A 10602-nucleotide genomic window follows, 5' to 3' on the forward strand; every position below is an offset into this window, starting at 1 on the left:
ATATCAGAAAAATGTGCAGAATTGTAGAGATTCAAAAGCATGAACAATTATAAATTTTATCCTAATAATTACATATGTATAAGGAAAAAAATTTACACTGTTCAGACTTTTGAACAAGTTTAAAGAGTTTCTTTTTTCTTTGTTTGTTTCTATGTAAATCTTGAATGCATTCTTCTTTAACCTTTCATGTCTAACAATAAACTAAACTTACAGCGCCCGCCTAAATATTCACACAAAGGGTTAAAGTGTTTTTCTAAAGAAGCAAATTATTGGAGAGCAAATACTATATTTACCATGAAATTGTATAAAAGAATTTATCTTTTCTTTAATATCCCAAATAAAATTTATCAGAAAAATTAGTAATATTTTAATCACTTTAATCAGTCCACATACCTCTTAGAGGCTGTGAAGCTTCCCAAAAAATGTATTCAGTTCAGTTGTTAGTTTGATGATAACATAAACAAAAAATATTATTTGTCTAAAGAGAGAGTAAACCCCATACTTAGCATTTGTTGTAGAAAAAGTCAGTTTACATCAACTAGACTGACCATCCCTAAATAATTACTTTTTTAATTCAAAGTTTTTTAAGAACACCACACATTGGAAATATAATAAATGCGTCCGTAGGTGTAGTAAAAAAAAGGGGTAGTTAGTTTACCAATAGGTCAACTGGCCCACCCCTCCCCCCAAGCGCACACACACACACACACACCCTCTAGCATCTTTAGACTGTAGTAATAGCTCGATTTCTTGAAGAATTTGATTTTCCCTATGACAGCTTTCACTGTGTGAACTCATAGAAAAAGTGTATCATGAACAATCCCGATGTAAAACCGAAGTGAATTCCCGAAGTAAATTCCCTAAGTGGACGTCATTTACATATGTGAATTCAATCCTTATGTTACATGGGGAACAGGCTATTCCTTATGTGAATAAGCTGTTTTACCTAAGCTTAGCTGTCAAATTCATGAGTTAATAATCGATTTTTACGGGGCATTTGCGCATAACAACATAATTTCGGATTAAAACGTGGTTTAATCGTTGAGAATTCTTTTATCAGTTTTGTCTTCAATTCTTCATTGGTTTACTTTATATTATGTTGTTATTCTATTAGGATTGTGCTTATTTATTATTGCTTTTGTTATATAATTTAAGTTATTTAATCCTTCTTTTTACAGATTTAAAAAAATCAAAGAACGGTTGTGGTAGATAATTAACTACAATGTCGGCAGGTACTTCGGCGGGAACAACGGGGCCTCCTGATATTGCGCGGTAAGAATTTATTTATAGGATTTAACTAGGGAATAAAATCATATTTAAAAGATATAATCAAAGAATAATTCGAATATGTTTTAAAGTTAAAAGTGATAATTATAATTGAACTTTTATCGATAGTTAAAATTTGTATTTAATCATGTTGTTAATAATTTTAATTGGGTTTTGTTAAGGGTTTAAGTTATAAATGTGTCTTGATTTATAGTTTCTAGTACATTAATTAATTGATTTTATTAAATTAAAGTATTTTAAAAAGTTAGGGGTTTTAAGATTGGTTTTTTTTCATATTTTTTTTCTTGATTATTTTATTTTCACCCATCCCATCCCTCCCTAATAAGTTTTTATTAATTTAGATTTGATGGTTATCGTCAACCTGGTAATAGATACTATATGTATCAAGCCAATTTCCATTCCACGGATAATTTGAAAGCTGTTGTTTGTTTAAATGTGGATCGCCCTGGTTTTTTCCGGGTATCTTTGGGGGCGACTGAACCGGTTCGATTCCCGCTGAATCTTGTTGAATTGATGGGTGTTAACCCGCTTCCTCAGTCCACATTTGAAATGATTTTTCAACCTGCGGAGCTTGTTATGCAGGAATGTTTTATGCTATTTTATAATATTGATATTTTGTTTATTGTTTTGATAAAATTATTTGATGTTTTTAAAATTTTTTTAAATTTTTTTCGGATTTTTGTTACTAAATTTAATGCAATCTTTTATTTTAATGGATTAATTTGATGATTATGGTTGTCTTAAATTAAATTCTTCTATTTTTTTTTGATATCATTCTTCTATTTTTGGGTGAATATTTTCATTTAAATATAAGTCGCATAAAACTACTTTTAACAGGAGAATTCTTGGCACAGTCAGTGGTTTTCTTTTCAAGATCGCCTTAATGGAAATTTGGTTGTTGTTGAAACCAGTAATAAGAGTGCGGTAGAGGCTAGGGAGGAGGCTAAATTGTTGCTAAATAAACCAGAGTTACAACTTTCATTTAGGAAATTGACATAACTAATTTAAAGTCTGAGAGCATAAATTCGTTTTAATGTTTTGTATTATTGACATTTTTTAATCTATTTGATCTATTTGATTTGTTATAAAATGTTCTTAATTGATTAATTGATTTTATGTTTTTTTCTTATTTTTTTTTGTTAAAAAAAAGTCTATTTTGATGAAGTTTTAAGTTTATTGTTGATTAAATTTTTTTTTTTTGATTATTTATGTCATGTTATTTATAGATTTGAAGTGATTGTTCCCCCGAACAAGGCATCTGGTTTAATGTTATGTGTTAGATGTTTACCTGCTAAAGCGGTAGTTCTTAATGAGAACTCAAGATTTACAGGACACGATGTTGGCGGTATGACTATAGAAACATTTGTAGTTTCTACAACAAAGATGCCTGACCATTGTATGGACATCAAAGATTTTTTTCCTTGTGGTCCTGTAGTCTTTAGTGAGGAGCCTCTATCACACGCAGATTATAGAAAGACTGTCCTAACTGATTTTCCGAACCTGATGATTTTTTGTAGAGTATTGGCTAACTTGACTTTGAACCAGTGCAGAGATTACATACGTGATCCAAAATTTCCTACTGGGAACAAGCACCGTTTTGATCCTTCTCACAAACATTCATCAAACTTGCCTGATGATTCTACATTTAGCAAAAGTACAGGTACACACATGTTTTCTAAGTATGGTCCAAACTTCAATGTGTGGTATTATGCTCCTAGTATACAACACTCTGCTAAAAAGTATATATGTTTGTCATGGACAGATAGTACATGGAAGAGCTACCGTACAGCCTGGGATTCTTTGTTTAGTTTTTTAAAACACATTGGTTCTCCCTTAGTCTTACCTTTAACTTTTGATGTTATTGTGAAATATGTGAATTATTTGATTTTGTGGAGAAAAGTCAAAGTAGTCACTGCTAAATCTTATTTGTCTGCAGTTAAAACTTTACATAAATTAAATAAATGTGAATTTGGTCAATTTGAAGATTACCATTTATATTTGTTCCTTAAAGGTTTAGATAATTGGGAAGCAACTTTAAATCTTCCAACTTTGAATAGAAATGTTATGACTTTTAGTGTCCTTAAATTGTTAGGACAATCTTTGTCTAAATCTGAATATTGTAAATTTGATATAAATGTTATTTGGACTGCCTGTTTGATATGTTTTTGGTCCTCAACTCATTTTGGGGAATTGATTTCTACAAATGAGAACAGTTTAGATTTAATTCGTGCTGTTACTTGGGATAAGTTAAATTTTTCATCTGAACAAAATTATACTTTATTTGTTCCCATACCTAAGACCTCTGAGGAGAAAGAGGGTTTTATTGTTGATATATTATCATATTCTGATTCTAGATATTGTCCAATCAATTATATTAATATTCTTTTTAATCAATGTGAGGCTCTTAACAAAGCCAGAGCCAATGATTTATTATTTGTTTTAACTGATGGTACATTGTTAAATATGAGATTTATGAATATTTTGTTGGAGAAATGTTTAAGACCTTATTTTTCTGATCCTAATGTCAAATTCAGTTGTCACTCTTTTCGTAGTGGTTTACCTAGCTTAATGTCTGCCAATCCTCACTTGTTTAGTGAGGAAGATATTATGACTTCTTGCAGATGGAAAAGTAATTCTTGCAAACGTTATACTAGGCTTCGTGGATTTAAACAAAGGAATATTATGGGTAGAGTACATAAATTATTGCAGAAATAAGTTTATTTTATTTTGTTGACTACAGTTTCTACTGTTATTATTGTAGGTAGCTATTAAATTCTCATAATTCTTGAACAAGATTATTGTTTTTTCTTTTGTACTTATTTGATTTATTTAATAATAGATGAATTAATTTTTTACTTTGGATTTGAAATTGATTTTTTTTATGATTATTTTGATTGTGGTTATTGTGGTTACTTATTATGGTTGTTAATTATGGTTGCTAATTATGGTTGCTGATTATGATTGCTAAATATGGTTGCTAATAATAGTTGCTAATTATGGTTGCTAATTGTGGTGGCTTATTGTGGTTGATTATTTGTTTTGTTTTGATGTTGATATTTGTTTAGACATGACTCTTGATGATGATGAGGAGGCAGAGGCTCTTCTTGCTGCTACACGTGAGATTCAAGATGAAAACTCTCACAAAGTCCAAAAGGTGAATCAGGGTCTTTCAGTTGCTGATCATTTACGTAAAAAAAGGATTGAAAGTGTGCTTCCTACAACTTTGCCTTCTGTTACAAATCCTAATTTTCAAAGTGTCAATTCTCAATCTAATTGTGCTGTGCCTAGTTCTTCCTATAATCATTCACCATTGGTTGCCAATACTACAGAGGATCCTCATAAATTTGTTAGTTTTTCTCAAAATCTAACGGTGGGCGAAGCTAAATTGTCACGAGAAGATTTGAGAACTAGGTATCAAAATTTGAGTCGCCAGGGTCGCCTAGATGACATTGCGTGGGAGGCTCTCTGTTATATCCCTTTAGCTGTATTGGCACAGAAGGAGCTGGAGGCTACGGAGCGCATGTTTACTCAGCCAAAATCTATGGAGGACAAACTGGATAAAAACAGGACGACTGTTCTTCAAGAGACTTTATTTAAAGAAGAAATGGATGATCTACAAACAAAACTGCATTCAGTGAGGTTTTCAAGAATGCCTGTGACAAGTTCTCAACGGCTTTTTCAAATGTCAAGGGACATTATTGGGTCAAGTATAACGCCTATCAACGCATACTCTTTTGATCATCTCCGGCATTCCCACAGAATCTCTACCAGTGCCTTCCTGGAATCACATAATTTAGTGAGTCAGAAGGTATTTTGTGTTTATTTATTTAGCAATCGATTTATGGTTTAAATGATTAAGTTGATTGTTTATTTGTTTTTTCTACAGCTTATTGTTTTGATGGCGTTAATTTTGAGCATTGTTACATTTTCATGGATTTAGGTTTTATAGATTTTCTATTAATTGAAATTTTATTTGATGGTTTATTTTCCATGATATATATATTTTTTTTTCTCTTTATATTTTGTTCTTTTTCTATTTTGAGTTCTAAGTATAATAGTTAATTGATTGTTTTTTATTGAATTTCTTTTGATTGAATTTTGTTTGTTTAGATTTCCCTCAAACTCTTTACTACTGGTACTTTTAAGAAGGAGAGCGAAGGTGTAGCCAAAGTTCGTCTATCACAAAATTTTGGGGAAGATCCTGAGTGTAGGTCAGAGCCAATTTATGAGGATGTAAAATCTCTCATAGAGTTTTTCTATAGCTTCTTTTGGGCTCAAACACTTAGACGTCGTGTTTTCCCATTAGATTGTAGTATGGAATCATTATGGTTATTTTTGATTGAGAATCAGTTTTTTGTTGAAAAGTGCAATTATAAAGGATTAGGCAGAGGGCCTATGGATCCAGGCCGTTTTTGTAGTCTTTTTACTGATTATTGTTTGCGGATAAACAATAAACGATTCCAACAACGTGAAGCGCACTTAGCCACTGATGAAATCGCGGTGATTTTTGAAGCTTTTTGTCTTGATGACTACCGTTTCAAGAATCATACCTTGGATAATAGTCGAACTTCCATACAAGAACTTTTTTCACCCACTGCCTCTACCGCTTCACCCTCTCAACAAAGATCAAAACCAAAATCTGGCAAGAAAACTTCTCCTCTACGTTTTAATGGTTTGGAGATGTGTTTTAACTTTAATAATGCTAATGGTTGTACACGTCGTATGATTGATGATGTTCATTGTGTTGACGATAGAAATTTTAAACGTTTTCATGGTTGTACATGGGTTGTAAATGAGAAACCTTGTGGTCAACCACACAAAAAAATCAATCATTTTGCTTCTGTTAAAAACTAAATTAATTTTCTCTTTTTGAGATTACATTGATTATGTTTCAATTCAGTTAATAAGATTTGTGTTTAATATCTTTGATTGGGTAATGATAAATTCATGAGATTTATGAGAATTTATTTTATAGCTACCTCTTTTTGATGTGTATTTTTTATCATGCATTTCTGGTCATATCTACCTCAGTAAAATTTTATTTTTTGTAGATTATATTTGTTACCAAAAAAATAATAACTAATGTCTTTCTAAATTATTTATATATCTTAGATATATCTATATATTGAGGTTTTATTGTCAATTATTCTGTTTTTCAATTCATTTTTGATGATTTGATTTTTATTTTATTTGGTTTTTTCCAGAGCTGTGTTTTTTATTTTTTTTTCAAATGCAGCTTCTATATGTAGAATTTATAGGGAAGAATAAGACTGTTTTAGCTAATTGATTAAGTTTATTATTTTTAACCAAATTAAATTTTGGTTGTTGTTTTGATAAAAAATAATTAATGATGTTATGTGTATTAACATTTCAATAGTATTGACATTTCAATTCAATAGCTATAGTCTTGTTTTTTTTCTCCCTAATTTCTGAAATTTTAATAAATTTCAGTTTTATTGATGATGTTTCTCTCGGTAATTTTATGATCATGATTTTGTTTTATCACTTGTATTTTATTCTGCTTAATTTGTGAATAAATGATTTTTATCTCATTGTTTCATGTTTTTAATTTTTTTTCTTGTTTTTTCAGATGTTTTACAATGTATGTAATGGAATTGTTAGCTCTCGTTTTGTACTCATTAGGTTTTTATTAAGTTTTGTTTGGTTTTAAATAAAAAATTATTTTGTTTGCTCGGATTTTATGTTCTGCAAGTGTATTCGCTATTATAGGTTTTTTTTTTTTCCGTGCTAGTGTTTTGATCGATTTTTTTTTGCAGTGTTTGTTGAGGTTGCGTGATTATATAATTCTTTATATTTTTGGATATTTGATAGATTTTTTTTGCAGTGTTTGTTGAGGTTGCGTGTTTATGTAATTCTTTATATTTTTGGATATTTGATAGGGTTACTTTTGTGTTTTCAAAAAACTATTAAATTTTGATATACATTTTGTTTCCATCGTTTTTTCGTTTTACTTTTTAATACATACTTCTTACAAATATTTTATTTTCAATTATTCTGATAGATTAAATTTTATTCAATGGTGTTATTTTTGTTATTCTTTTTAGGTTCGATTACACATGAATCTTTGGGTATCTATGCTGGTAAATTGAATGCTTGGACTAATGCTGGTCGATATACCTGGGACATTGAACTTCCAAAACCCAAACCTAAATCTATAAAAAATCCAGAAATTCCGGTTTTAAAGGGATATTACATACTAAAGACGATATTTTATTTAAATTGAATTTTGCGGCATTATACATAATTATCATGAGAACCATTTGTTTTGCTTTATTCTCCATTAATTTAAGTGTTTTTGTTCTTTTTCAAGTATTATGTTTTACAAGCATCAATATTGTTTGTTTGTTTTTTCTTTCTCTTATGTGTTTTTTGTTAAAAACCTTAATGATTTTCGTTAAACTGATTATAAATGGTATATAGGAACTTAATGATTTTTTTTGTATTTATATTTTCTGTTGTATGTAATATAAATATGTGTTTTAAGGATTATTCTACTAGTCCTGATTCGGATTTCTGGTCGGCGTTTCCTTTCCATAAATTACCCCTTACGGGTGAAGCTAATACGCCCATTGATGTTGACAAATTTGAAAAGGAATATTTAGATTTATACAATAATTTGGATGATAATCAAAGATTTAATATTGAACGAACATTATTGAATTTACGAGACGGGGCTGATGCTCTTGTGGACGAATCTAAATTACATCCCCTTGATGATGATAACAGTAAAAGTGTTCTATTACCAGAAGTGGCTCGTCATTATACAGACCAACTTGCCACTATGATCAAGAAAGGTTTTGTGGCTGGACCATTTGATGAAAGCCCTATTCCGAATTTAAGAATTAATAGTTTGTTTGCTGTTAATCAATCTGACAAATTCAGGCCTATATTGAACCTGTCTAAACCGGAAGGTAATTCTTTTAATGAGGCTATCATTCCTCATAAACTAAGAAAGGTTTCTATGTCTACCTCCCGTCATGTTGCCAAAGCTATTTCTGATATGGGCACGGGTGCTATTATCTCTAAGATGGACCACGTTTCAGCCTACAAACTGATGCCTGTGAAACCAAGCCAGTTTTATCTTCAAGGCTTTAGATGGCTGGGTAAACTTTTTATAGAGGTCAGATTAATTTTTGGAAGCATCTCCTCTGTTCCTAATTATGATGATTTACATCAGTCATTTAGTGATCTAGTCAAAACCAGAACTGGTACAGATCCCAGTTTTTTGTACCGTTGCTTAGATGATCAAGTGGTTATATCTCCCTGCTTAGAAGATAACAAGAGATTTGTTGATGGTTATTTGGCATTTGCCAAGGAGATCAACCTTCCGCTGGCGGATATGACGGGCGAAGATAAGGCATTTCTGTTTCGCACTTCTGGTACTGTCCTTGGTATTTATTTCAACACCAAGAAAATGACATGGGCATATAATGAATCTAAAAGATTGACTCACATGAAGATTATTCAAGATACTATTAGGATGGTCAATGTGTCTTTGAAACAGTTACAGAAAGTTGGAGGTGTTGTTAATACTCTAGCTCTTTTATGTCCTCCTTTAAAATTTCTTAGAGGACCATTAGCTGAACAAACCCTTGAAGCAGAAAAAGTGGATCCTGAACCAATTTTGCTTCGTATTGAGACTGTGGAACTTCTACACACATGGCTTCATATTTTTGAAGATTTTAAATGTGGTTTTCCTATCCCTCACTTTTTATCTTCGCCGCCTGTTAATGCCTTGGCATTTGTTAGTGATGCTGCTGGAGTTCCTAATCCCGACAATCCTCCAGATTATGCTGTTGGTGTCGGTGCTACAGGTTTTCTCTATTGTGATGATAAAATCCGATATTGTGGTCAAGCTGTCTGGCCATACCAGTTCATTTTAAATGTTGATATACACCAAAAGTTGTTTGGTAGAAAGACTACATTGTTGGAAGCCATTGGGTTAATTCTACCACTGTTTCACAATGCTGCTCATTTGCCTGGAAATTGTGTTATATTGTTTGTTGATAATCTACCTGTGGTTTGGGCCTATCAGAAGGGTCGTTCAAAGAAAGATCAATATACAAGTGTTATTGTCACTGCTATCAACCATGTGGCAACTTCTCTTGGTTGTCGAGTTTTTGTGCGACACTGTCCTTGTCTTTCTACTACCCCTGCGCTTGTAGCTGATTTGCTGTCACGTACGGATGACAAAGGTTTGAATATTGCAAAGAAATATCAATCTCTTCAATATGGATGGCCTCTATCTCTACAACATTGGATGGAGAATCCTTCTAAAGATTGGTTCCTTGGTTCTAAACTCCTTGCAGACTTTCAGGTGTCCGTGTCCTTTTCCCTTTTTGGGTATTTTTTCTTTTTTCCCTTTTTGGCTGGAATTTTTTAATGGTAATATGATGGATTCTAACATAAATCAGTCATGCTGATATTTTTGTTTTATGACACAAGAGATAAATTTGTTATATTTACTCTTGTATTCCTGATTTATGTTAGAATCCTATTCCCTAGGTATAGGGCTTATCCCCAGCCGGAAAAAGGACACCCCCTTCTTCTAATTTAGGACAGGATTAAGGAACAGACAAGTGGACGGATGAAAGAAGCTGGACAAAGCTGAAGAAGGATTCTTAATTTCGGATTAAAACGTGGTTTAATCGTTGAGAATTCTTTTATCAGTTTTGTCTTCAATTCTTCATTGGTTTACTTTATATTATGTTGTTATTCTATTAGGATTGTGCTTATTTATTATTGCTTTTGTTATATAATTTAAGTTATTTAATCCTTCTTTTTACAGATTTAAAAAAATCAAAGAACGGCCCGCCCACCCTCCCTCTGGAATTTTTTAATGGTAATATGATGGATTCTAACATAAATCAGTCATGCTGATATTTTTGTTTTATGACACAAGAGATAAATTTGTTATATTTACTCTTGTATTCCTGATTTATGTTAGAATCCTATTCCCTAGGTATAGAGCTTATCCCCAGCCGGAAAAAGGACACCCCCTTCTTCTAATTTAGGACAGGATTAAGGAACAGACAAGTGGACGGATGAAAGAAGCTGGACAAAGCTGAAGAAGGATTCTATAATTTCGGGAGGGTAGAATTAAGTAGATATGTTTTTCAAGGTACTTTTGTAGATTAGAATTTGAACACAAATAAAAAAAGCTCCAAAAAACTAAAATAAACAATGATAAAAATTGTTCTATATGGAAGAAAATATAGAAAATAAAACTCTTTAATTAATTCTAATCCCACCACGGTTTTAATTAATTTCTTCAAGGGGGATGTAACTGCTTTT

The 10602-nt window shown here is 31.5% G+C and overlaps 2 protein-coding genes and 1 long non-coding RNA gene across 3 annotated transcripts; all 3 read left to right on the plus strand.

The window, feature by feature from the left end:
• Window positions 1–1011: 1011 nt before the first annotated feature.
• Window positions 1012–2295, plus strand: LOC145314268 (uncharacterized). The gene is made up of 2 exons (XR_013877718.1): window positions 1012–1272; window positions 1629–2295. It is a non-coding gene; the product is annotated as an uncharacterized LOC145314268 (long non-coding RNA).
• Window positions 2296–2506: 211 nt separating this feature from the next.
• Window positions 2507–6839, plus strand: LOC145314267 (uncharacterized). Its single transcript, XM_080154114.1, has 3 exons — window positions 2507–2947; window positions 4353–5095; window positions 5398–6839. The coding sequence occupies exons 1-3, from the start codon at window positions 2554–2556 to the stop codon at window positions 6139–6141; spliced, it is 1881 nt and encodes a 626-aa protein (XP_080010240.1). The 5' UTR covers window positions 2507–2553; the 3' UTR covers window positions 6142–6839.
• A 36-nt stretch (window positions 6840–6875) lies between these two features.
• On the plus strand, window positions 6876–10097 carry LOC145314266 (uncharacterized). The gene is made up of 3 exons (XM_080154113.1): window positions 6876–6930; window positions 7353–9625; window positions 9866–10097. Exons 2-3 carry the CDS (start codon window positions 7718–7720, stop codon window positions 9917–9919), a joined length of 1962 nt encoding a protein of 653 aa, XP_080010239.1. The 5' UTR covers window positions 6876–6930; window positions 7353–7717; the 3' UTR covers window positions 9920–10097.
• Window positions 10098–10602: the final 505 nt, after the last annotated feature.

Source organism: Acartia tonsa, chromosome 3 (genome assembly GCF_053477335.1).
Source record: "Acartia tonsa isolate MP-2025a chromosome 3, ASM5347733v1, whole genome shotgun sequence".
NCBI classification, from domain to species: domain Eukaryota; kingdom Metazoa; phylum Arthropoda; class Copepoda; order Calanoida; family Acartiidae; genus Acartia; species Acartia tonsa.